A 27,425-nucleotide genomic window follows, 5' to 3' on the forward strand; every position below is an offset into this window, starting at 1 on the left:
CCCTGGACTTGCAGCTTCCGGAAATGTGAAAAGGGGTGTTTCTGTTGCTCCTAAGATGCCCATTCCATGGTGCTTTTGCTCCAGCAGCAGAATGAACTAAGACAGGAGGAGAGGCTACGAGCACGTGACCCTTTTCTAGGGAAAGGGGTGACTCAGGGTGTTACTGCGTCTGGCTGGGAGTAAGCGCGGGAAGGAGCCGATGGACACCGAGCACCCCGAGGGCCCCACTGCTCCTGTCAGGGTGCCAGGGCAGCTGCGGTCCCACTGATCCCTGAAGACACCGGGCTCTGCTTCTTCACTTCGCTAACCCTGACTTCCTCTTCTATAAAGTGGGCCATTGGATCATCCCCCATGGGCTCAATGAGACCAAGTATCGAGACGGAGGCTGGACTCCCCTGGTGGCACAATGGTAAAGAATCTGCTTCCCAATGCAGGAGACACAAGACACTTGTGTTTGATCCCTGGGTGGGGAAGATCCCCTGGAGTAGGAAATGGCAACCCACTCCAGTATTCTTTCCTGGAAAAATCCCTTGGACAGAGGAGCCGGGCAGGCTATAGCCCATGGGGCCTCAAAGAGTAAGACAACGTTGAGTAACTGAACACAAAGTCCCTAGCACAACGCCAAAACATAGCAAGTGCTCAAAAAATTGTTAGCTTTTAAACTGGCGTTATTACTACTGCGGTTGTTCCGCCTTCTCAAACGTTATTTTTCTATACCACGTATTTTAATCTTTTTAGTCTACATTTATGTGGAATTCTTGATTCCTGATGTGAAGAGCTGACTCATTTGAAAAGACCCTGATGCTGGGAAAGATCGAAGGCAGGAGGAGAAGGGGACGACAGGGGATGAGATGGTTGGATGGCATCACCGACTCAATGGACATGAGTTTGACCAAGCTCCGGGAGATGATGACGGACAGGGAGGCCTGGTGTGCTGCAGTCCATGGGGTCACAAAGAGTCAGACATGACTGAGCGACTGAACTGAACTGATGTGGAATCCTTGCTGTAACTCTTTGATTATTTCAATAATATTCTCTGGCCCCCTCTCCAGTTTTCTCCAACCATTTCTGAGTAGAAGAAAAGGAGGGAAAACCACAATAAAATGATATGAGCTTGTGTGGCATGGACTTTTTCCTTCTTTGCATCCTTGGCTGAGTTTCAAGGAATCCATAAAAACATCAGCTGGAGGAAGAAATTATTGTTTTCAGCTGAAATAACATCAATGCAAATATTCTTTTCTTCAAGAGTGAGAGACCAAGAAACTGAAAGAAAGAATTTGGTGTTGTCCTACCTTTTAAAGGAAATCTGGCTTTAGGGAAAAGAAAAAAATCAGGTTGGTACATTTGAAGGCAGCTGAGGGCTTCAGTTCCAATGGAACAACCGAAGTTATTTACAAACTAGATGTTAAGTGGCTGATTCCCAGTTCCCCCAGAACCCCTGCTTGCTCAGAGCAAACGATGGGGGAACCAGACAGAGAAACTTGCCTGAGGAGGCTGGCTGGGAAAACTGTAGCTGATTCAAACCTGACATTGAGCCGCTGAGATGGGATGCTTTCCCTCCTTAACAAGTCTGGGTTAAAGTCAGCACGTGGCCTTTTCCATTCTCTCACTAGCTATTTTGGGTGATTTTTTCTGGAGGCAGACGTAATTGTTCCATTTGCAGATGTTACATTTAGTTCTTCACATCCCCGATGCATATCTTTTCTTTCTTTTTTAAACAGGAAACAAGTTTAATTAAAAATTACATGCATTTTTTTTCCTAGGCCTTTTTTTTTTTTTTTTTTTGGCCTGGAAAGTTTCTGTTTCAGGGGAAACTTGTCCCTGAATGTTTCCCTTAAATTCTTCTCAGGGTTTATGTAGTTCAGCGAACATGTCCCTAACCCAGATTGACTTAAACCAGCCACACTTAGAAGCAATCAAGGTGCCAAAGAACCATGTCAGGACGTAAAAGAAATGCGGGCTCCTGGGTGAGGTCAAGGCTCAGAGACAGTTTGCACCCGACGATGTCGAAGGGAAATTAGGCAACAGGCCTTCAGCTCCAAGGTGAGTACCCATCTGCTTTGGACTGAATGTCTATGTCTCCCCTAAGTTCATAGGTTAAAATCCTAACCTCCATCATGGTGCTGTTAGCGGGTGGGTCTTTGGGAGGTGATGACATGATTCATGTTTCTATAAAAAGGGACTCAGGAGCACTCCAGCACCCATCTCGTCATGTGAGGGCACACCAGAAGGACAGCTGTCTGTGGTCCAGGAAGCGGGCTCTCACCAGACATTGAATTTACCAGCAGCTTGGTCTTGGTCTTTCTGAGCTCCAGAAATAAATGAGAAAAATGTGAGAAGTAAATGTCTGTTGTCTGTAAGGCACCCAGCTTATGGTATTTTTATCATAGCATTCTGAACTGACTCATGCACCTCCTGAACAGAATAATAACTCACATTCATTGAGCTACACGCCTGGCACTGTTCTTTCATTTACTCTCAAGGTATTTCTGTGAGTAAGGCAGGTATTATTACTGTTGACGTGTGCACATGAACAGAGGCTTTGAGAAACTGAGGCCCTTGCCCAGTTAACAGCTGAAAAGATGGCCTAATTCTAGATGCTTCTTCCACAACTCTTTGCTCTCTGTATACTCTCTAGCCTCCCCAGTGTCCGCTTAGGGGATGGTGTGGTTTCAGTGGGACTAATGCCAATCCAGCTCTCGTGGCGGGTCATGTGACACAGGCAAGCCAATCAGCACCGGGGCAAGGTGATTGGCCAGGAGTGGTCAGGCGATCCAAAGCATTGCACTCAGAGTGAATGCCGGTGGTAGGGAGAAAGGCCGCCCTCATCCTTACTTTGGACAAGTGTGAAACTATTTACTATTATAGGAAGGGCTGTCGGAGGGTGAAGCCAATACTCAGGGAGGCCAGAGGTAAAAGAACTGCAGAGAAATAGAGGTGGCATGCTGATTACCGCGTGAAGCTTGCTAGAGAACCGTGGCTGAAGCCTGAACCGCATGACCTCAGCAGTGAGTGCTGAGCCCCTGTGTGTAACCAGATGGAGCTGGTCTCCATTCCTTGCAAACATTGCAAGCGGGGCGATCACACTGACCCAATGGATCTTCAGCTTTCTGCCTGAACCTCGCCTGTGGAAGCTCTCCTTGGGCACCAGAGTTTCCTTAAAAATAACACACACACACACAGAGAAGTGCCCTTAAAATATAAGGAAGAGCCTTCGGACATCAAAATGACTGGAGCTCGATTATTTCCACTTGAGTCCCTTGATTTGGAGGCATCCTAGCATAATCTTAAATCAGGGATTTTTTTTTTTTCCAGAGAAGTTTATTTAGGAGAAATTTTTAGAATACTTGGTGATTTTGAAACAGTGGCAAATCATTGATAAGAAGCAATTAAGTTCTTTGGCAGGGCCCCTCCCCCACCCCCAAACCTGCCCCCTGGGCACACATGGGTGACCAGCCTAAGAGCTTGCCGTGGGTTGCCCACCTGCCCACTAATAACTCCCGCTTCCTGTGTTGGCAACTCCAAGCTTCACCCTCGTTATTCTGGCATTTCTCCTACCAGAACGGTTTGTACTTTTTAATAGGAGAGTCATAAACAGGGATAAACTTTCTCAATTGCAGGAGTGAAACTCAGTGAAATGTAAGGGCAGACATATCTGGGGGCTGAGAAACACTTAGTGCAACTGCTGTGAGCTCCTGTGTGCTCAGCCAAGGCAGGGTCAGCCCACGTGTGTGTGTAAGTCTCTGTTTAACTAAACCTACAGCCTCGAAAACTCTTTCTTTCTCTCCCTGCCTCTCTGGCTCGCGCTCTCTCCCTCTTCCTCTCCCCCTCTCTCTTTCTTTCACACACACACACACACACACACACACACACACAGAGTCAATGAATTTTAAGAAGAGAGCAAAGAATAGAAAAAGGAGCAGCTGACTAGCGGCAGATGAGATGTGCTCTGCTTCTTCTTCCTGTCCCCGTCTTTGGAAGGCGGCGACAGCTGTCCTAAGCCGTCTGTGGAACCTGTGAATTCTCGGACTCCACCCAGGTCCCCTACTGGATGTGGGGTTGTTTCTGGAAAGGGAGCGGGGAATGTCTGGCTGGGAGCAATGGAGAAGGACCAGCAGTACAGTCTGCCGTCTGGATCCACAACTGTTCCCCCCGCCCCCGGCCACGTGTGTGCCCTGCCCTGAGCTGTGCCCCGAGCCGGGCATGGCCACGGCGAGCCTTTGCCCTGGAGCGTTTTCGGCGTCAGCAAGAACACTGCTGTAATTTTGTCTCCCCACAACCCAGGAAACCTCAGATGCTGGGTTTAAGGTTTTGAGTCACCAGGCATTTATGGCCTGCTATTCCGGGTAGTTCAACTGCGGACAGATGGTAATTAATAGCAACGGACATTTTAAAACTATGCATTTCTTCCCTCTTTTGATCGCTAGCACAGTGGCACCTCTGTGGCTGTAAAAGACCTGTAAACACACGGTCAACCCCAGTGTCCCAGCTCCACCCCTTCGCAGGAGCAAGAGGAACAGACGTGGGCCCGGGGGGTGCTGGAAACAGAAGCGGGGGAGCAGGAGGGTGTGGAAGGAGGGCGGGGCCCCCGGGGGATTCTGCACATCCAGGGACGGGAGACATTGGGGCCCCCCATGGGCTCTGGCAACAGCAGGCAACCCCGTTGTTTATGGGGGGCATTGAAGGAGGCGGCTCTGCATGTGCACGACTGTGGGGGACGTGAATTTTTAATTTCGGGGGCCTGCAGGCTCCATGGGGGCAGAGACAAGCTGTCTTTTACCCCCTGGAGTAGCCTAAGTGCTGAGCAGAGGGCCTGGTATGTGAGTGGCCAGCAGTGACTCGGGGTGAATTAAGGAGCACACTCAGGAGAGCTGAGGTGGGCTGGGGTCAGGACAGCCACACTCCGGGATGAAGTTATCAAGAGGATAGTTCAGTGGAAACTGTGATGTCTGCACTGAGGTTTCACCAGCTTCTGGGCCTCATGTCCAGAGTATGGCGCTTCCCGGAAGAAGGGACGGCTCATCCCCAGGTCTGCCCTTGCAGGCGTGCCGTCACCTTCCTGCATCTCTTAGCATCACTTACGTTGTGGCAGCCCGTGGCTCTGTGTGCAGAGGAGCTCACGCTACAGCTACAGGCCCGAACCAGGATTCTTAAACCACGAGGCACTCCTTTTGGGCCAGTTTTTTTATTTGATCCTGGGCTCCCAGGAGCTGGAAAGAGGTGAGCTTTGTCAGGAGAGCACTTAGGGATGAGGGACGGTCCCTCAAGACTGCTGGATTGACCCCCAGGAGCTCCTGGGAGGTGGATACTCCGGGGCCTTCACTGCATCCATGGAGTAGGGGACCTGTGGTCTTGCGGCTGACAGCGCTGGCACCTTCCAGGAGGCTTGCTCTGTGGTCCACTGGTCCTCCCTCTCAGCAGGGTTCGTGGGAGGAGCTGCTGTCATCACAAGACAGCTGACAGCACTTCGAGACTCTCAGGAATAGAGGACGGTGGCATTGGCGCAGGCCACAGTGGCGTGGTCTTGGTTGTAGAGCTCCAGCAGGACCTGGTAGTCTCCCTGAGGGGCACGGGGAAGCAGCAGCTGTGAGACCTGCAGAGCCATCGCCTTGCAGCGGGCGCTCACTGAGCCCGTCACATGCAGCCTCTGCTCTCCACCCTGGGGGTTAGGTCAGCAGGAGGAACCATGCCCTCCCCGCTGGCCCCCAGGCTGGCCCAGAGAGCAGAGGGCCCCCAGGATGGCTGGCTAAGCCTGAGATGCTGGTGCTCCAGACGGTGCTCCCGCGGGGAGTGGACCGATGGGGTGGTGGGGCTGGGGTGCTCAAGGCAGGTCCCCTGAGCAGGTGACCTCAGGGCCAAGACCTGAAGGAAGTGTGGGAGCTCGCCATTCCCCTGGAGGCTGGGGGCCCCGCATTTGAGGAGGCAGACGGGACTCCCAGGAGAGGCCTGTAGGAGGAGGGGGGAGGAGGCAGGGGACAGCCCCTCGGCCCGTGGAGGGTGGCGCCGGCCTCCACTCCGGGGGGTGGCCTGTCCCAACGTGGCTGTCGGCAGGGTCCCTCGTTGGAAGGAGATGGGGGGAGATGCGGAGGAAGCGGTGGACCAGGTAGGAGGCGCTGCAAGAGCCAGGTGAGAGGTGGGGACGGTTCGGAGCAGCTGGGGGAGTCGGGGGAGAGGTGGGCGTTCTGGCTGGATTTGCAAAGACGAGCCGAGATGGTTTGCCGAGGAGACCCACGTGGGTGGAGAAGAGAGGGGTGAAGGCTGACCCCAGGGATGCTGGCCTGAGCAACAGGAAAGGCGGAGTGCTGTGTGCGGAGGTGGAGGAGACAGCTGGGGGCAAAACTCAATGGCACGGAACCCGATCGCGCCACTCGAGAACGTGTTCCTGCCTTTCAGGATCCTTTCTGGCCACGGCCAGCCACAGAGGAGCCCCTCTGCCTGCGGTCAGGAAAGGCCAGCCAGGCTGTGTGTGGCGCAGCAGAAAGGCCCCGGGCAGGAGCCACATCTGCAGCGCTCGTGGCCGAAGCCCTGCCCGCCCCACGGCCCGCGGCTGCGGACGCTCTGTCCCGAGGAGAAAGGCTCTGCGTGGTGGAGGGTGGAGGAAGCTCCTGGAACTCCTGGCCCATCTCTGAGGAGCCAGTCACCCAAGGGAAAGTGTGTATTAGTTGCTCAGTTGTGTCCAACTCTTTGCAATCCCATGGACTAAAGCCCACCAGGCTCCTCTGTCCATGGGGATTCTCCAGGCAAAAATTCTGGAATGAGCTGCCTTTCTTTCCTCCAGGAATCTTCCCGACCCAGGGATCAAATCCAGGTCTCCTGCCCTGCAGGCAGATTCTTTACCATCTGAGCCACCAGGGAAGTCCCCATCCAAGAAAGGGAGGGTGTTTAATCTGTATCAGCCTGGAGGGCAGGGCCAGATCAGACCACAGGATGGATGGTACATGACTGGTCTCAGGCTAAGAGAGAAGAACTTTCTAGCAATTAGCAGAGGCCCAGAAGCGAGTGGGTTCCCCAGCACTGACGGGGTCTGGGGTGTGAGGGCTGCTGAAGGCAACCTTAGGCACCCTTAACCTTAAAGACTCTATGACGGTCTAGGCTCCCGAGGTCTGCTCAAATAGCAGCAGCTACGACTTCAGAAGCAGTGTTAGGGATTTCAGTCACGGTGTAAAAGTCAGAGAATTAGGTCTGCATAAAGACCAGCTCACACGTGCACCTGAGTGGATTTCCTCCTCACTATCATCATCGTCATCACCATCATCTACTTTTCACTGTTCCTGTGCCTTTAAGAACAAGCCACACAAAATTATTGTAACCCAACTGAATCTTTCATCCATGCTTTAGAAGCCTAACAAAAGATGCAGTATTTGAAGGAAGGGGTTCGGGATTTCTGAATCACAAGATATATTAATACCTACTCTGCTGTAAGGGGTGGAGATGTTCAGGCAGCTGTGCCCATCTGCGGGCAGGAAGAAGGGATGAGGCACAGACCAGGGGCCTTTCCGCTTTTTGGATTTGCCAGGTAGGAGACTGTAGTTGCACCCTTGGCACTTACACGGTTCAGGCCATACCTGCAAGTTGGCAGCCAAGCAGGAAGCTCAAAGAGTCTCTAAGTCAGAAAGCAGCCGCCACAGACAGATGCCCGCTGCAGGCGGGACTTCAGTGGGGCCAAGGACTGATTGTGATAAAAAGAAAATAACACCGGCACACTGAAGACTGGCGGCTGGGTGGGAAGTTTTCAGTCGAGCAGGGGGTGGAATTAGCACAGAGCCCACCTCGGAGGGGTTTGGTGGGAGGAGGAGGACCTGGGGAATGTCTTCTAAAACCAAAAGTCTGCACACCATTTCTGTCCCACGTTAGGGAGCAGCGTCTCTGCAGCCTGCAGGCTGGCGGCCGGCCAGGGGCAACTGGGTGGGCTGGGCTGATCTTGGGCCAGCAAGGGAGCCCAGGTTGGAATTAAGGCCTCCAGCTGCCTTTGCGGCTCACGTGATGGGTCACACGTGTCCGCTCTGGTTCTGTCCCCTGCAGGCCTGGCTCGGGGGTCAGGACTGACCAGGTTCCTGCTCCACGGGCCCAGAAAGTGAAGAGGTAGGAGGACCGCACAGAGGGCTTCTGTGGATGCTTGAACAGGCAGGCGGGGGCAGGCAACCTAACCAGTGTCTTAGCCTCACACTGGGCAACATCTCAAGGAACACTGTTAGTGGGCCATGGATGTGGGTAATGCATTCACCCACGTAGCCTACGTGGATGCAATAAACCTCATTACGTCTGGGCTTCATTTCTTTCAAAGCGATCCTATGGCTTTTAAGTTCTTTCTATTTCATTGCAGTTGCTAAGAGTAACTGCTTTTTTAAAAATCAATAATGCAAAACAAAAATTAATTGCTTGCAAATTTCGAGTTGATGAATTGGGGGTGCATGGGAAGGATCTGCAGAAAAAAATGGAGAAAGAAAAAGAATTCAAATAGCAAAGATTTAAAGCAAAAACTTTGTGGGAGAAATTTGGTCTCACATCCTAGAAGGGAAGAGAGTTTGCACAACTTGCATGTTACCCTGAAAGGCTTGAGGAGAAGACTCTGGGAAGCCGGACCTGCCCCAGCTGCCAGAGAAAGACCGAGGTGGTCTGGAGACTTGGCGGCTTGAAGTGGAGGAATGCAGAGGCTGGGACAGAAAGGGAACACGTCCCGGGGGATGAAACAAGTTCAAGAGATTCTTTATGGAGAAGGAGGTCCTCTTCTAGAGTCATACTCAGGCTTTGGAAGATGAAAAGGATGAAATTGAAAACCGAAAAATGAAACCGATTACATTTCTGTGATTCTCTTGACGTTTTTCTGAAGGATGCTCTCGGGAGTATCTGTTGAGAATGGATCACTATGTCTGAGTCGCTGGAGTTCAGCTGTTTCATAAAGTAATGGTATTTTAAATAAAAAGGAATTGTTGGAAAAACAGTGAAGGTGCAAGGCGTGGACATTTTATTTACGGGGTGGGAGCTTGTGAGTACTGAGCAAGCACAGTAACCGGGGAGCTTAGCGCTTTCTGGGCTCTCTCTCTTCCCTTCTCTGAACGGCCAGCCCACCTGTGGCTGCCTGCCTCGGCTCTAACAGTCTGGCCATGCGGAGGGCCCTGGGCAGAGTCCTCAAGCAGGACAGGGCCCTAGAGCCCCTCCCTAGGGGCGCTGCCTCCACAAAAGGTGCCCCAGGGTCCCGCTGGACAAAAATGTTAAACACCCAAACGCCAAAACCCGTGCATCAAGCTTTAATTAGCAAGTGCTCATGATGAAGTAACAGCTTCACCCAGAAAGGGTCTTCTCAGTGAAAGGCGATGCGAAAACTTGAAGGTTTCAGTTTAATTTCCTCTCCTCCTCCTCTGCTGTCTCCCCCCCACCCCCACCACCTCCTTCTTTAAGAAACTGCTCAATACAAGAATTAAGGAGCAAAATAAAACAGCAAACCAAACCCTTACCTCGGGAATTTCAAATCCAGGATTATTGAGAGGGCCGGCATAATAAATCTGCTCTGGAAAAACAGACAAAACGCGCATCACGTCATTCAATCATTGAAAACAGAATTGACTCACTCTATTATCTGTGCTTATCGTGCCCTGGGGATCCAGTGATGGAAGCAAAAGGTCTCTGACTGAGGTACATAAATCCCTGAGTAAGACAGAATCCAGGCCGTAGCAAGGAGCCAGAGACAGGCAGGGCATGAGAGAGCCAGGCAGAATGAGGGTTCAGAGGGTAGGCTGGCCCTGGGATGCTCAAGGTTAACTCCTAAGACAACTTCCCGCAACTGGTCCACCTTGGACATTTATGATCCCTTTGGGCTCAGCGCCCTCGTTTTTAAGACGGGTATAGTAAGGACAGCAACAGAGCTGCGAGGAATGAAGAGAGTTAATCCATATAAAGCACTGATAACAACGTTTGGGAAGATTTGCTAAAGTTACGAACGGAGATGCTGTGTTTGAGACAGTGGTCGGTGTGGGACGTTTGCATGACAAGATCTCCCCAAGGCTTCTCGCTGATTCTGTGACTTCTCAGCAGCCTTTCAAGAAAATCCTTTTGCTGCTGATGTCAGGAGCAGGTTTCTGCTGCCTGCAGCTCAAGAACCATGGCTGCTACGACCACGAACCACTTAAAGTCCCTCAGGGAACGGGCCCCAGCTGACGGAGGAGCAGAGTCCCAGCACACCCGTGAGTGTGCCCCTCCCCGCAGGTGTGGCTGGATTCTGCTTGGATTCCCTCGGACGTGTTTTATACCCACTTCTATTTGGTGTTTTAAGGTGACACAGTGCAAATGGCTGGGCCTTGGAGGCAGGGCCCAGCTCTCCTCCTCACTAAGTGTTGGTGGACGAGCTGCTTAACTACCCCGTGACTCAGCACCTGCCCGTGCAGCACAGAAGTAGGAAGGCCTCTCCTGAAGGGCGCAGAGGGGCCAGGAGCCCGTGTGTGAGCTCGTGGAGAGCGGGGCCCCGGGAAGGGGGGAGCCAGCAGGTCTTTCCTGCACGTTTCTCCCCTTACTTCCCAATGTGAAGGAGAGGGACGCGAAGGTTCCCGGGGGGATGTGGAGAAACACACCAAGGCTGGGTTTGGGAACCTTCTTCCTGAGCCAGTGTGAACAACTGATAAGTTCTACTGGTGTCTTTTTTTTTTTTTTTCTTTTTTTAGCTTCCATTTTAAAAAATGGATGAGGGCTGTTTTTTGAAGTATACCAAACAAATGCTATCTAGCACTTTGTTACGCTCATTTAATGCTCCGAGATCTGCTGATTTGTGCTTCACTATGAGCAACCTTTGCAGGGTGAGAGATTGCCATGAATTCACTTTGCAGTTTCAACTGGAGCTTTTCTGTGGGCCCATGAAGTTCCTGAGAATTGCTGCAAGTAACTCGTGAAACTTTTTTTTTTTTTAAACCTGATGAAACAACACCTAAAATTAAATTCTTGCTCCTTCCTTTTCCAGATCATCTCGGGTTCTGAGATTCCTTTAATTAACATCCTCACACTCCAGGGCTATAAAAAGAGCCACGGTATATCTGTACCCACTTCTTTCTCTCCTTCTTTGGGAATCTTGATCAGTTTTTAATACAGAGTATATTAAAATTTTCACCCTCCTGCTTCTGAATACTTGAAGTCGTTTCTGCCAACTGGCTTTTTTTGGGGGGACCCAGATATTTGTGTGATTGGCACACAGTGTCTTTTTAGAGAGGAAATGGATTTTTAAGTGTGGAAATAACAGCTCCCAAAGAGTCATGGACCAGACGGCTGCCCTTTCACTAAGAGAGTGATCTAATGTTATTTAAACTTAGACACATTCACTGTGTACTTGCAATGGGGCGTTTATAAAATGCAGCCTTCTAGGGCTGAGTAGGGTCCCGCCAAGCCCCTTCTCCAGGCATTCAGAGATGTGTCTGTTATCCTGGTCTTTCTGCCCTAATATCACGTGGGCCTCCTCTCAGTGACAAACTCCTATAAGGACTCGTTGACAATCTTGGCCTCTTTCTCTGCCAAGAATGGTTCCGACAGACACAGGGGTTGTGTCCCCCGCTTCTAGCCAGATAGTTTCTCCTCTGGGCAGGGGACCTGGCTGGTGGGAGCTTTATGGGGTCTGGGAAAGGGCAACAGGAACAGTCCAGAAAGGCAAGGCAAACCTTTTCTGAGCAGTAATAGGATCCCCTAACAGAGAAACTCCAAAATCACTGCAGATGGTGGCTGTGGCCATGAAATTAAAAGATGCTTGCTCTTTGGAAGAGAGAGACTTCTTTCGTGGCTCAGACGGTAAAGCGTCTGTCTACAATGCGGGAGAGTCGGGTTCGATCCCTGGGTTGGGAAGATCCTCTGGAGAAGGAAATGGCAGTCCACTCCAGTACTATTGCCTGGAAAATCCCATGGACAGAGGAGCTTGGTAGGCTACAGTCCATGGGGTCGCAAAGAGTCAGATACGACTGAGCGACTTCACTTTCACTTTCACTCCTTGGAAGGAAAGTTATGACCAACATAGATAGCATATTCAAAAACAGAGACATTACTTTGCCAGCAAAGGTCTGTCTAGTCAAGGCTATGGTTTTCCCAGTGGTCATGTATGGATGTGAGAGTTGGGCTGTGAAGAAAGCTGAGTGCCAAAGAATTGATGCTTTTGAACTGTGGTGTTGGAGAAGATTCTTGAGAGTCCCTTGGACTGCAAGGAGATCCAACCAGTCCATTCTAAAGGAGATCAGTCCTGGGTGTTCTTTGGAAGGACTGATGCTAAATCTGAAACTCCAATACTTTGCCCACCTGATGTGAAGAGTTGACTCATTGGAAAAGACTCTGATGCTGGCAGGGATTGGGAGCAGGAGGAAAAGGGGACAACAGAGGATGAGATGGCTGGATGGCATCACCGACTTGATGGACGTGAGTCTGAGTGAACTCCAGGAGCTGGTGATGGACAGGGAGGCCTGGTGTGCTGCGATTCATGGGGTCGCAAAGAGTGCTGCGATTCATGGGGTCGCAAAGAGTCGGACACGACTGAGTGACTGAACTGAATTGAACAGAGAAACCCACATCTCACCCCAGCTACACGAGTAGCTGTATCACTGGCGAAGTTGTCAGAACTTCTTGGAGGGCCTTTTCATTGGAAACATACAGAGTTTGAGTTTTCTTCTGATGATGCACAATACCATGGCCTCTTCACGAGGTCATAGTATGCACAGGTCAGACAAGCTGTGCCGGTTCTCCGTTTGGAGGCTGTACAGGCTACTAATGCCCACCCCTCCCCCTACAAGATGTCCATGTCCTGATTTTTAGAGCCCGTAGATACTTTACAAAGCAAAGGGGATTTTGCAGATGCAAAATTAGGATTTTGAGATGTCATATGAAGGATTTTGAGATGGGGAGATTATCTTGGATTGTCTGGGTGAGTCCAGTGTAACTACAAGGGTCCTCATAAGCTGGAGAAGAGCAGAAGAAGAAGGGGATGTGAGGATGGAATCAGAGAGGAGGGTTGTGGCTATAAGTCAAGGAAAGCCAGCAGCCTCCAGAAACTAAAAACCTCAAGGAAATGGACCTTATCCATCCTTGGAATTCTCCCGAAGGAACACAGCCCTCCTGACTCTGGTTTCAGGCTTCTGGTGTTCAGAATTGTAAGAGAACACCTTTGCGTGGCAAGCTAGGGTCACAGCAGCAATAGGGCACTGATACACTGATCTCAGGTTCAGAGAGGAGACTGGGTGGTCGGCCTGAGAAAGGCCAAGAGTGGTGGCTTACATATATTTGAAGTGAAGTGAAGTGAAAGTAGCTCAGTCGTGTCTGACTCTTTGCAACTCCATGGACTATACAGTCCTTGGAATTCTCCAGGCCAGAATACTGGAGTGGGTAGCCCTTCCTTTCTCCAGGGGATCTTCCCAATCCAGGGGTTTAACCCAGGCCTCCTGCATTGCAGGCGGATTCTTGGGCTCCAGCAAAGACCTCTTTGGAACCACGACACCCGCATACTCTAGGTATTCAACAAAAGAGAAAGCACCTGGGCTAGACAGTGAAATTTCCAACACAAATTCCAACTCAACTCAGGACAGGTGGTTAAGAAAAATGCAGAGTGATACAGAGCCTACCAGGTCAGGGATGCTTAGCACAACATTCCACAAAAGCATGACTACCCTGTATTGGCATCATGAGATAAAGCAGCCGCCACCCACACGTGGCCATTGAGAACTTGAAAGGTGGCTAGTGTGGCTAAGTGTTTAATTTAATTTAAATATAAGTGATTTCAATAGCCCCCCCCGTGACGAGTGGCTATTGTATTGGACATTGCGGTTTTAGGTCAGCACTATCTACCGGAAATATAATATGAGCCACATTTGTACTTTGCATTATTTTTAAAAAGGAAAAAAGAAACAAGTGAAATTAATTTAATAACACATGCATATTAACCCCGATATTGAAATTATTATAATTTCAATGAGCCTATTTGCAAAGCAGAAATAAAGACACAGACGTAGAGAACAAACGAACGGACACCAAGGAGGGAAAAGAGGGTGGAATGATGAACTGAGAGATTGGCGCTGACATATGTGCCTATGGACATTATGTCTAAAACAGATAATGAATGAGAACCTACTTCGGAGCACAGGGAACTCTACTCAGCATTCTGTGGTGGCTTAAATGGGAAGAAAATCTGAAAAAGAGGGGATATGTATACGTGCGTAGCTGATCCACTTTGCTGTACGGCAGAGACTAACACAACATTGTAAAGCAACTAGACTTCAACAAAAACATTTTTTTTTTTTGGCAATAGAAAATATACTTAATACATTGCATACAAAATACAAATTTTGAATTTAATTTTTAAAAAAATCTAGGTCGCTAAAGGCAAAAAAAGTGTTAAAGAACTTAAAGCCATTGACAATGAATATTTATCTGGGAGAATGAGACCAGCTAACAATTAAAGGGGGAAAAAACCCCGATGATGCCTATAAGACAATGACATGCATATCAAAGTTAAGTTAAACTTGAAAAAACTGATCAAGGCTTTCAAAATCCTTTTCAAAAATGGCATCTTTTATGATCATATTGAAAGTAAAACATACATGAATTAAAATATGCCATTAATAATTTTATTTTGAAGTTTTGTGAATCATCTCTGCTTGAAAGATTTTTTCAACAAAATTTTTAAAAAAAGACTATAATTTCAAGAGATTATCAATGTAGAAAGCATCAATGGATTAAAAAAAATTTTTTTTCAATCTATGTTTTGTACAAAGTCTTCAAAATTTGGTGCAAACTCTGCACTCCGAGCCCACCTCACCTGGATGGGCCCCGTTTCTGATCATCAGGGGCCACACGTGACCAGTGGCTCCTGGACTGGATAGGGCCACCGATGGAGCCATGGATGGCTCAGGAGGTGAAATGATTTCCTCCAACTTCCTTCCTCCTACAAGAGCTTTCTGCCTTTGCCGCCCAGGTTTTCTCTGTAAGAGCATAACTTCTGGCAGCAAGAAGGGAAGGAGGATTTTTTTTTTTTTTCCCTTACCAACCTATTTTTGGATTTCTGTGGATAAACACTTAATATAACTCTCAAAATACAGCTTGTGAATCGGTGGGCTGATTGCATTGCCAGAAGGAGAAGCGAAGAAAATGGTGATGGGAAGAAAGGAAGAAACTGAGCTGATCCTCGGAGACCTGGGGCAGCTGCAGGGAAGGGCAGTGTGACCAAAAGTCAGGAAACAGACAGCACAGAGGGTGGTCTTCTTCAGACTGGGGGTCTCAGGTGTTTCTGCACATCAGAGCTCTCAGGACGTCTGCTAAAATGCAAACACCAGCAACCCACGGGGTCCCCAGGAGAGCTGCCAGTCCGCCGTCTCAAACAGCTTCCTACATGATGATTACACAGAATTGTGAGTACTGGCTTCCCTGGCGGCTCAGACGGGAAAGCATCTGCCTGTGATGCAGTAGACCCGGGTTCGATCCCTGGGTCGGGAGGATCCCTTGGAGAAGGAGATGGCAACCCCCTCCAGTGCTCTTGCCTGGAGAATTCCGTGGATAGAGGAGCCTTGTAGGCTACAGTCCATGGGGTCGCAAAGAGTCAGACATGACTGACTGACTTCACTTCAATTAGAGTTAATGAAACTCCACAACAGGCTGAGAATTTGTAAAGGATCCCGTATTACCTTAGAGAATTAAAAACACTTTGGCCCTTTGTTGCTGTTCAGTTGCTAAGTCATGTCTGACTCTCTGCCAACCCATGGACTGCAGTACGCCAGGCTTCCCTATCCTTCACTGTCTCCCAGAGTTTACTCAAGTTCATGTTCGATGAGTCGGTGATGCTATCCAACCATCACATCCTCTGTCATCCCCTTTTCCTCCTGCCTTCAGTCTTTCCCAGCATCAGGGTCTTTTCCAAGAAGTCAGTTCTTCACATCAGGTGGCCAAAGTATTGGAGCTTCAGCTTCAGCATCAGTCCTTCCAATGAATATTCAGGACTGATCTCCTTTAGGATGGACTGGTTTGATCTCCTTGCAGTTCAAGGGACTCTCAAGACTCTTCTCTAGCACCCCAATTTGAAAACATCAATTCTTTGATGCTCAGATTCTTTATGGTCCAACTCTCAGTGCATAACTACTAGATAAACCATAGCTTTGACTATCCGGACCTAGGTCCTAACTCATTATTAATCTCAATATTTTGGGCTCAACAAAAAGAACTGATGGATTTCAAAGGACAAGTTCAACACATTCTTGGCTCATTTACAAGAGGCTTAATTCTGAGGATGGAGGGAAGCTCCCAGGGCTATTGCTTAACAGGCAATATGTCTTTCTCTTTCTTCTTTTCTTCCTTCCTTCCTTCCCTTCTTTCTGTCTTTTTTTCTTCCTTCCTTTCCTTCTCTTAGTAAAAAAAAAAAAAGTCTAAGGTGATCATTGTTTCTATTTTATTTTATTTTTTTGCAGTTCAAGGGAGGATGTTTCCTGCCAATGCAGTAATAAACCACTGTTTTTTGTTGATTCTTCATGAATTTGCAGCAGCGGCAGCTGCCCAGTCACTGCAAGCAGGAAACCCGCAGCTGCTTGAAGTATGCAAAGAACCAAACATGACGAGAAGAAAGGCTGAAGGCTGAGCTGCTGGTGCTTCCAAATTCCAGTTTCATGAGAACTGCAGGCGGGGGTCTCTCCCCAGAGGTGGAAGGGGGCTGCGGGGGCTTTGCTCTCTCAGCCAGCAGAGGATATACAACCTGGACCTGAGTCAGGTTCCTGCTACCTCCAAGGAAAAAAGGTCTTAAACTTCTAAGCCCCCGAGGCTCTGCCGCCTCTCCAGGCCTTGTTAAAATGCAGACTTCCACTCTGAGATTGATGACTTCAGGGGCTCAGAGCCCTTGCTTGAGAAATCCCTCATCACCTGCGGGCAGTTGCTGCCATTTATCACTTACTGAGTCCTGTGTGCCAGACTCTGTCCTAAGGACTTTGTATAATTGTCCAATTTATCCTTACTAAGAATCCCATGAGGTCTCTATGTGGAAACTGAGGCTCAGACACACTGAGTAATTCTGCCTGAAGTCACATAGCCATAAGGGATGGCAAAGGTCTGGCTCTGTGTGAGCCTGGCTTCCCACCCTGTGTGGGAGGAGACTCAGAGCAAAGGCCCAGGGACCCGCAGGACGAAAGCCCGAAAAAGCGAAGCAGCTTCGAGACGCAGGAAGTCTTGATGTTGTTTAGTTGCTCAGTCGGGTCCGACTCTTCGCGACTCCATGGACAGTAGCCCGCCAGGCTCCTCTGTCCATGAGGTTTCCCAGGTGAGAAGACTGGAGTGGGTTGCCATGCCCTTCTCTGGGGCATCTTCCCGACCCAGAGATCGAATCTGAATCTCCTTGTTCTCCTGCACTGGCAGGTGGATTCTTTACTGCTGAGCCACCTGGGAAGCCCAGAGATAAGTAGGTCCCACTGAGATTGCTGGATTCAAAGTCCAGAGTGCTAACCGTTACACCACAGGGCCACTATCGGAGGTCTACAATGGCCCAGAAACCACGGATGTGCAAACAGGTAGGGAACGCTACCCCAGAGAAGATGTATTTTAAAACTAAGGCCTCAGACACAGCCACTTGCTCCCCTTCTTTCAGAGCAGAAATCAGTGGCTCAGTCCCTGGGACTGCTTTTGTTACTAACGTGTGCCGTGAATGCAGAACAGTCACAAAGGGAGGCCCCAGGTGGGGCTGCAGGGCTGCTGACAGAGGCTGGCCGGTCCTCGGCGTGGATCACCGGCGGGACGCGTCAAGGTGGCCTCCGCCTGGAAGGTGTTTTGTCTTGCTTCTACTACAGCTGTGTGAGGTATAAGGCGTTTTGGAGAAAGTGTTCGGGGTACTTTTTCCAAATCTAGGCAATTTCCTTCTTTTCTTAGACCCACAAAAAGCAGCACTTAGAAACGGAGACAGTGAGGCAGCAGAACTCTGGCTGATGAAATGTGAATTGCTGACCTAGATAGAGCTGTTAGGACTGACTGTGAGCAGCTAGAGACAGTGAGACTGAGAGGCCTTTGCAATCAATAATCTCGGGGAATGGCCAGGCTCACGTGTTCAGTGTGAACCAGGACAGACAGGAAACGCCCACGTTTGCGAAAGGGAGGGTGGGAGGGGGGTGCCCAGCCCCAGCGCATACTAAGCTTCCCGCTTTGTCTTACTTGCAGGTGTGAGATCAGTGAACTTTGTCGCAGAAGCCCTACAATTCCAGCTGCTGTTAGGAATGACACCTGCCTCCTGGGCGATGTCATGTCAGACCTGAAAAACAGCTCTCAGGGCATCTTCTCTGCTGTGTATTGAAATTCATCTGATTATGATGTATTCCCCCTTTGGACAAACACTTGCCATAGGTAAGATCGGACTGACACAAAAGATGAACTAGGGAGCAATTATTTCTTTGAATTAAGGACTCATCAGCTTGCAAAAGGTGTCGGGGTCATGTTTATCTTACCTCCAAGCTTTGCAATGCCTTTAAAATTAAGTCCGTATCTAATGTTTTCATGTAGCTTACTTACTGTACTGGTCATTTTTCACAATGTGCCACTGCTAACACTAACAACAATTTTCTCTTTGCAAACACCCGATAAACGCATTTCATTTGATGTCCACACTCGCCCTGTAAGGCAGGTCCTGTGCGATGGGCCATGTGGTCATTTTTACACAACATGTGACGATCCATGAGGCTAAGCTTATCCGCAGGGGAGGGGGACCCTAGACGCTGGTCTGGACGTCGTGACGGTGGCCGCAAGCTCCTATCCACCTCTCTCTGGGCCCCAGCCGGCCGTCAGCCGGCCCAACACCTACCTCCTTTCCTTCTTCCACAGAAAGAAAACTTGGGTAGATCCACTTCGCAGATGGGGTAGGAGAAGTTCAGGATGGACAGTCCTTTACTGAAGAGCTCGACGTCCAGAAACAGCTGCTCGATGTCCTCTCCTGGGGGCAAAGAGGAGACCAGCTTCCCTATTAGTGTGGGTTTCGCTGAGCATCAGAGTGTTCAGAAGTCGTAAAAGCCTGAGCTGAAGGACCTTTCATCTCCAGAAGTCTGCGCCATATGGCGAACAGCTTTCTGTTTTGGCGAAACAGCATTTGGGCAATGCGACTGGGACAAGTCTGTGGATGAAAGACAGCCCTTTCACAGAATTTACCTGCCTGGAGCAGCTAGCTGACCTGCACCCGTGCCCTGATGCTGTGGAACCCGGGGACCTGGCTCCTACAGCTTCTCAGCTACGTGGTCCCAGGTGCCTCCCTCAAGAGTGGTGGGCTGCGGTCCAGCCTGCAACCCCCGCCGCTGATGCCCATTATCACACAGGAAGCTTCTGGCCACTCTGCATGGCCGGCTCCCGACTCTGCCTTTTTTTCCTTTCCTCCCTGTTTAGATCCTGTTTACTCCCTTCCTTCTAGTCCTCTTTTTCTCCCTACAGCATTCCTGGAGCCCAGACACTGTGCAAGGTCTGGAAATGCCAAGATGCCTGCGCGTTCTCGGCGTCCGGGAATGTTCCCTCCATTTCTCTGGAAAGAGTCCACGTGCTCAATTTATTAAATTCTTCTGCTCTGGTTTTGAGGAAGCTGTGAGAAAGGAGAGAGTCTAGCAGCTATAGCAATGTGATGATCAACTGTGATGACATGGCCACGTAAAAATAAAAATAAGCAATCTGAAAGCATTCTGGCTCGGTGACTTGGTGGAGGGAGAAGATAACTCACGTCTTTGCCCGTGTCCGGGTTTAGGAGCTTAGATGAGTTATTTGTGGAATGAAATAATGCAAAGATAAACGGTGCTGCTGGTACCAGACTTGTTTGTGGCTGAGACAACTAAGCAAAAAAGCCTTCTTTTGATCAAACATTGATACTTAGGCTCAAAATATATTTTTTTGTTGTTGTTGGATATACTGATTCCAGGTGCTTATAGCATCCAAATGAGTGTCTAGGGTCTCTTTTCACAAAAGAACAGCTTTAAATGAGAGTTCTGCTCTATCTGGATATTACCCAGAGAGAGAAATGGAAATGGAAATAGTTAATTCCAGAGAATGATGAGGTGCAGCGGCTCAGCCACTACAGTAAATACGAATAACTGGGTGTCTGGGCCACAGAGAGGTTGTGCCATGTTTTATATTATGTCAATAATGTTTACTTACTCAGAACCATTCCAAACCTAACGTTGATATTTGGTTTTAATTGTCTGGAACACTGGTCGACAGAAAAGCCAAAATCTTGCAATGGATCTGCCAAGAAGAAAGCGACGGGTTAGATGTGAGGACACCACATGGTTTGCAAGCGCACGCTCAAGACTCACACCCATCCTGTGCCTTTTTTCCACGTGAGTCACTGAAATGGACTTGGCAGCACATTGCCCAGCACTCTTCTCGCCGAAGTCCATGATGCTTTCAACCGCCCCTCCCCGTCTCTGCAAACTGGATGCCGTGTTCACTCTGATGGCAGGTCTCAGGCTGAGAAATGAGTGCAGGGTCCTGATGGATGGGTTTCATCTTTTTTTTTCTAACTTTTTGGTTGCACCACTCAGCACATGAGATCTTAGTTCCCCAACCAGGGCTCGAACTCGAGGCCCCTGCAGTGGAAGTGCAGAATCTTAACCACCGAACCACCAGGAAAATCTTGGGTGGGTTTTATCTTTACTTGTTAAAACTCTGATTATTGCTTGCTTTTATTTCCTGAACTTTTGTCCTTAAAATTGATTGCCTGAAATACTTCACAAAGCATGTCGTACTATATTTCAAACAAGAGAAAATAGGTGCAGCTTTTCAAAGTTGAGACCTGCCTTTATCACTCCATCCCACCCCATCCCATTCAACACAGCAATTGTTTCCAAATATTCCACTATCTGAAAGGTATTGTGTTAAATGGAAAAGCTACAAAAACAATATTTTTTTACGTATAATTTCTGCTCATTCCGAACGTCCCAGTGGCTCGTTAGAGAGAATCAAGAAATGTTCTGCTGACCCCAAGTTCCGTTTCCCACATCAGAGTCCATGCTCCATTCTCAGAGGTCTTGGTGCCAAGTTTTCTAGCAAGCTCCAGGCGCTTTCTCCTAAGTCTCCTGGTCTTACCGGTTCAGGCCATTGTCTACAAACTAAAGTTGCTCATTCCCACTTTTTTTCTGGTGAAGGTTTCCCTGTGCCGTGCTAAGTCGCTTCAGCCTTGTCTGACTCTGTGACCCCATGGACCGTAGCCCACCCAGCTCTTCTGCGCGTAGGGTTCTCCAGGCAAGAATCCTGGAGTGGGTTGCCACGCCCTGCTCCAGATTTTCCTGACAGTCCCCCATGTATTCTTCTGCTTCTCTGAGCTCTTCAAACAGTTGTGTCTCAAGTACTGTTTAAGGCGTACAAGCATGTGTGGCTTTGTGCCTTGACGTTTGACTTGCCTCACGATAATTAACCTAAACGCAGACCTCCCGAAGGGCAGGAGCCAGAGTTTTCTTTCTTTCGTGTTGTTCTGTTTTCCATTTCCTTTTTCCTTATGTTTCCTTCTGGGCCCCAGAGGAGACAGCTGATTTTAAGTGAGGGTCTGCGTTACAAGAATCGCTGAGCCATGCACTTCGCCGGGTTTCCACCTAATTCTCCGCGCCTAGCGCAGAGCCTTGAGGTCAAACACAAAGTAAGGGCTGCATAAATGAGCACAATGCATGGACGAATGGGTTATGTATTAAGCTATTTCCTCTCAGCTTCAAATTAGCCTCCAGGGGCTCTGCTGTGAGAAGCTGGGGGCTCTTTGCATTCACATTTCTACTTTGACACCTGCCAGAGATGCACCAGAAAGAGGCAGGCTGAACGGGAGGACTTCTCCTTCCACTCCTGCTGATGCTCGAGTGTGTCCCCAGCTGAAGGCCTATTGCCTGGCAGCGGCAGCTGGTTCCAGAGTCCAGCTCTCTTTTGTACCTTCCTAGAACCAGCGGAGGCTCAGCTCTGCCGGCCCCAAAGCTTCTGTGGCGATGGTAATTCAGAGGGTGGCACCCCTTCCTAGGCTGCCTGCATCTCAGCCCTTCAAGGGCTCTGCTGTCAAACTTCTACATTCTAACAACGTTCACCTCTGTCCTCTGCTCATGGCCCTTGGAGGGTAGCTTCTTCCTCATTGGTGGTTTTTTTTTTTTTTGCTTTTCTGGTTCTCTAACAACTGCTTATGAGAGCTGGACTATAAAGAAAGCTGAGCGCCGAAGAACTGATGCCTTTGAACTGTGGTGTTGGAGAAGATGCCTGAAAGTCCCTTGGACTGCAAGGAGATCCAACCAGTCCATCCTAAAGGAGATCAGTCCTGAATATTCATTGGAAGGACTGATGCTGAAGCTGAAACTCCAATAATTTGGCCACCTGATGTGAAGAGCTAACTCATCTGAAAAGACCTTTATGCTGGGAAAGATTGAGGGCAGGAGGAGAAGAGGGCAACAGAGGATGAGATGGTTGGATGCCATCACTGACTCAATGGACATGAGTTTGAGTAGACTTTGGGATTTGGTGATGGACGGGAGGCCTGGTGGGCAGCAGTCTATGGGGTCGCAAAGAGTCAGACATGACTGAACAACTGAACTAAACTGAACAACTGCTTAACCAATAGCCTGTACTAAATTTTATGTTGAAATAACTGATGGGATTTCTGAATTTCTGACTGGACCTGGACTGATGGAATGAATGACAATCTTGAGAGACAGGCCTGGTCATCCTCATTTCACAGATGGGAAAATTAAGACTCAGAGAGGCGGTGTTGACTTATCCAGGTTTAAGACCTAGAAAACGGCAGAGTCAGGATTCAAACTCAGACTTAAAAACAAACAAATAAAAAGTTGCCACCCACTACTGCATAGAGGCATGCACAAAAGCAGAGCCTCGAAGGTGGATGTTAATGACCTGATTAGTGCGATGCCTGGGATACTCTGTGTGCGGGCCTGTGGCATCTGGCAGTTCTATTTCATAACTGGTTTCAATTTCATCTTAGCTATGAGCTCACATTTGTTGGTGGGAGCATTCCAGACAGTTTAATCATCCACACTGCTGACCTGGAAGACGCATAATTGTCTGTGGTATATGCCGTGGAAATGATCACTAGGCTATTCAGCCCTGCAAATCTAATCTAGCTGCACTTTTATTTGATGAAACTCCTATGATCTGGTCACTAATTTCCTGGAAGGATAAGCCATTTTCTCTGATGCCCATTTTACTTGTTCATCAGCATGTTTGTGCCCTCCTGGCATTTATTTCAGTTTGGAATATGGGAGCAGGGCTTAAGAGACAGTTTTTCCTGCTACATATTTGGCCCTCGGTATTAGAAAAGAGGCAGACCAACAGAGGCTTAGAAAAGTGCGTCCTCAAGATTGTGAACAAATTTAAGTTGCGATTTGAGGAAAGATAAAAGGGGATAAGCATGTGTCGATTAGCTAATTATCAGGCACAGAATCACACTGTGTTGATCAATATTTTAAAGGCATAGCTGGAGAGAATAAAGTGAGGCCAGAAGACGAAAATAAAACATCTCCCTGGTCCTGGAAAAATACTATTGTGAAGAAAATCATTTTAATAAGGAACAAAGTCACAAAGAAAGCAGTGGGTTGCTTCTCTCTGAGGATGTGACTATAAAACAGAAAGATAGACTGGTTAAAAAGTGCTTAGGGCTTTGGTGATCTTTCCTAGCAGTTATTTCAATTTTATATTTGAGAGTGAATTTTATTTAATTTTTTTTTTGAGAATGAATTTTATACTTTAGAGTGAGCATGCAGTTTGCAGTTGGCTCAGGGAAAATAACATCTGTTCCCCTGTCCCCCAAGCCCACCCTCACACACTTATGGCCTTTCCTCTATTGACTGATATTTTCACTCGGGCACTTAGCATGCTCTGTAAAAAATATTTTTTATTTTCTTGTAAACCTCTGCCTTTCCTCTACTAGATGCTTCAAGGCAAGCTGCTCAGCCTCAGAGCCCAGCATCACGTGCTAAGAATATACTATGTGGGACTCCCCTGGTGTCCAGGGGCTAAAGCTTCTTGCTTCCACTGCTGCGTGCACGGGTTCAGTTCCTGGTCAGGGAACTAATATCCCACACGCCACTTGGCATGGCCAAAAAACAAAATAAATTAAATAAGAAAACAAAGACATTCATAAGAAAAAGATTATACTAGGTTCCAAGTAGTAGTTTGTTGAATGAATATACAACAAACAGTAAATTTATTATATACAGTAAACTTATTGAGAACTTGAAAGCCAGATTTCTCAACTTTGTCACTATGGACGTTTTGGGTCAGAAATCCTTTTTGAGGGAAATCCTTCTTTTTTTTTTTTTTTTTCCTGTGCTCTGTAGGATATTAGCTATACCTCTAACCTACTAGACCCCAGTAGCATCCCAGCCCCAAGTTCAACAAAAAAAGGTTACGGATTTTACTAAATATCCTCTTGGGAATGAACTCACCTGGTGAGGACCCACTGCTTTGAAGAGTTGCTTTCTCAGTTGCCAGACAAACGTCTACAGAATCAGATACGAAAATGAAGAAAGTGGGCTGCATTTTTAAAGCAGGTCTCCTTAATATGGTGTGAGAGTTGACTGGAGACCAGGGTGGGGGGTTTATCCTCGGACACTTGCCCTGGGTAATTTTGACCACATAAAAATGGGATTATCTGAATTTGGATCTTCTGAAAGAATAAAACTGGGGAGTTGATGAGAGGTGTTCCTGGGCTTCAAGGGCAGAGATAACTATTTCTTCCTGACACTTCACTGTACAGCAGCGAAAGAGCCGAGAAAAGACAAGAAGCTTCAGGGTGAGACATACGATCTCCTATCGAATTTGTTTCTTCCTTAGCCTCTAAGCTCCCCCTCTGTTCTGTCTGCTCGGTCCTCCTGTACGGCGCCCGCCCGAGAGAGGGCAGCAGTTACCGTGGGTGACTGTAACGCCCCCCAAGCTGCCCCGTGCCCCCACGCCCGGGGGACAGGTGTGCCTGGAAGGCAGCCTCCTCCAAGCAGCGGACACCAAATCCCCAGGGAGAAGGGTGAGGGAAGCAGCCAGGAGCATCTGCCTTCTCGATAAGGGCAGTGCTGGTCACACGCATCCCGGAACTGGTTCGTGCTCCTTCGTTGGAGTGGAAGAGACTTAGGAAGACAGGTGCGGCTTAGCGTGTGCAGGGGCTTTACACAGCTCAGCTCCAGAGCCATTCTGGGGCCTTAAGGTCTCTTGATGGCCTGTGTTCTCCCGGGAGGGGCTGGACTCAGGCGGTCATCCAGGAGAGGATGGGCTGGCCTGGGGCGTTTCTGGCCTGCGTTGGGCTCTCAGCTGGAACCAGGGCAAGAAAACAAAACCCAGTGGCACAGCCTCGGGAAGTGCGATTCCTCTCTGAGGTCGGTGGGGCCTGATGGGGCCCGATGGGTGCACCGGGCTGGGCTCCCCGCTGATATGTCTCAGGCACACGCGTGTCCCCAAGTGCTCGAGTCCACGGCAGTCACTCTGCTCCCTGAAGCTTCTGCGCTGCTGGTTGGGCGGTTTGAGGGGCACAGGAGGGGACAAGCCTCATGCTGCTGGTCCCATTCTCCAAATTCCATAGCTCTGCCTGTTGCTGTGGTTCAGTCGCTAAGTCATGCCTGACTCTTTGTGACCCAGTCGCCTGCAGCACACCAGGCTTCCCTATCTTTCACCATCTCCCAGAGTTTGCTCAAACTCATGTCCATTGAGTTGGTGATGCCACCCAACCATCTAAACCTCTGTCGTCCCCTTCTCCTTTTGCCTTCAATGTTCCCCAGCATCAGGGTCTTTTCCAAAGAGTCGGCTCTTTGCATCAGGTGGCCAAAATATCGGAGCTTCGGCTTTAGCATCAGTCCTTCCAATGAATATTCAGGGTTGATTTCCTTTAGGATGGACTGGTTTGATCACAGTGGACAAGTCCACAAACCACATATCTCAGCTGGTTGGATAAATAAACGGAAAAGGGGCAAGGTCAAGCCGTTGAATAAGAGCAGGAGGGAAGCTGGACTCTCATGTCAGGTCTGGTGGGTGCCAGCAGTCACTTGGGAAGCCTGAGTTTTGAAGCCAGTGACTAATTTCCCCTGCACTTGGAAGACTCTTCGGAAAGGTGTTAGCACATATTAACTTTATTATCATCATAACAGAGGTATTTGCTTTGGCGCTTAGGATGGAGTTTCTGAGCGTGGATGAAAATCTAGTCTCAGGCCAAATATTAGCAGACGGACCTCTGCTGCCTTTCAGAATTCTTCTGCAAATAAAACGAAATAAACAGATCTTGCGTCTGACTTCTTCCTTTAGGCTGGGTGGTCACTAGTTTTGCAAGCTTGTGCTCTGTTCGCCATACAGGCCTGGTTGTGCGTGGATCTGAAAGTCTGCCTTCTTATATGGCTGTGTTTTGATGGGGTGTTTTAATTTTCTTGTGTGATTCCTATGATAACATTCAAGGGTCATTGTGGATCCTTGGAAAAGGAAAAAAAAAAAAAAGATGACGGGAAGGCTTCCGTGAGATGCCGTGGCTGGAATCCGTTACCATGGCAACACAAAATTAATTTCCTCTTTTCTGTCCTTGACGTGCTGCGGTGTGCTCCTTTCCCCCTTGCCCCATCCTCTTTTCCTGCCTTTGAAGAGAAAGAAATGACTTACGAGGTGGTAAATGCATCCTAGCTAGTTGTTCTGTTATTTCCTGGTCTCTCCTTTTTCCCCACCTGTCAAATCTTATTACTGTGGAATAGCGTGGCAGAGCTCCCCGACGGGCCATTGTATTTCAAATAATAGCAGTTCTGCCCCCATTCCAGTCTCCTTGGTCAGCATTTCACTGGGAATTGACTCACACAGCCAAAGACGGCTATGTGATCTGGATTTTCGTTTCTTCAGCATGGTTATGCAGAAAAGTGAAAGTGTGAAAGTGTTAGTCACTCAGTCATGTCCGACTCTTCATGACCCCATGGTCTGCGTAGCCTGCCAGGATCCTCTGTCCATATAATCCTCTAGGCAAGAATACTAGAGTGGGTAGCCATTCCCTTCTCCAGGAGATCTTCTTGATCCAGGGACTGAACCCGGGTCTTCCACGTTGCAGGAAGACTCTTAACCATCTGAGCCACCAGGGAAGCCTGGATACATAGACTGGGTGTTCAAAAATGCTTAAACATGGTTCCTAATTGCAGACGCAACGAAACGCAATGAACACCGTCACAGTTACAAGCCGAGCGGCTGCCGCTTGTAACACTGAGGGCAAGGACGCCTCCGTCCCGCAGCCCACCTGGAAGCTGGGCGAACGCATTTTTGAGTGTGAAGGTAGGTTTTGGCTGCCAAGTTCAAAATTCCATATCCTTTATCTTGTTTACTTCTAACTGCAAAAGAAACGGGATTCTTTGGAACTCATTACTGACAGATAAAGGGTGTGAATCTGTACTCTCTTTTGGCCTCTGAATTCCATTCCCCAGGGATAACCGGAGCCTGACTTCCAAGAGCTTAGGAGGAGGTGGTTTTTTATGTTATAAACACTTGAGGCCAAA

The 27,425-nt window shown here is 48.7% G+C and overlaps 1 protein-coding gene and 1 long non-coding RNA gene across 2 annotated transcripts in view; one reads left to right on the forward strand and one right to left on the reverse strand.

Moving 5' to 3' along the window:
* Positions 1–5,169: 5,169 nt before the first annotated feature.
* The window catches only part of LY86 (lymphocyte antigen 86), a 41,160-nt gene continuing 18,904 nt past the window's right edge, over positions 5,170–27,425 (reverse strand). Inside the window, exons 2-5 of the mRNA XM_069564288.1 lie at positions 20,098–20,184; positions 18,770–18,898; positions 9,456–9,508; positions 5,170–5,560 (exon numbers count right to left, since the gene is read on the reverse strand). Of these exons, the coding sequence (XP_069420389.1) occupies positions 5,477–5,560; positions 9,456–9,508; positions 18,770–18,898; positions 20,098–20,184 (353 nt within the window). The 3' untranslated portion in view covers positions 5,170–5,476. The remainder of the gene's footprint in view (positions 5,561–9,455; positions 9,509–18,769; positions 18,899–20,097; positions 20,185–27,425) is intronic.
* LOC138425899 (uncharacterized) lies at positions 16,430–18,315 on the forward strand. Its single transcript, XR_011251445.1, has 3 exons — positions 16,430–17,245; positions 17,341–17,777; positions 18,133–18,315. It is a non-coding gene; the product is annotated as an uncharacterized lncRNA (long non-coding RNA).

The sequence above is a fragment of the Ovis canadensis genome, chromosome 20 (genome assembly GCF_042477335.2).
Source record: "Ovis canadensis isolate MfBH-ARS-UI-01 breed Bighorn chromosome 20, ARS-UI_OviCan_v2, whole genome shotgun sequence".
NCBI classification, from domain to species: Eukaryota; Metazoa; Chordata; class Mammalia; order Artiodactyla; family Bovidae; genus Ovis; species Ovis canadensis.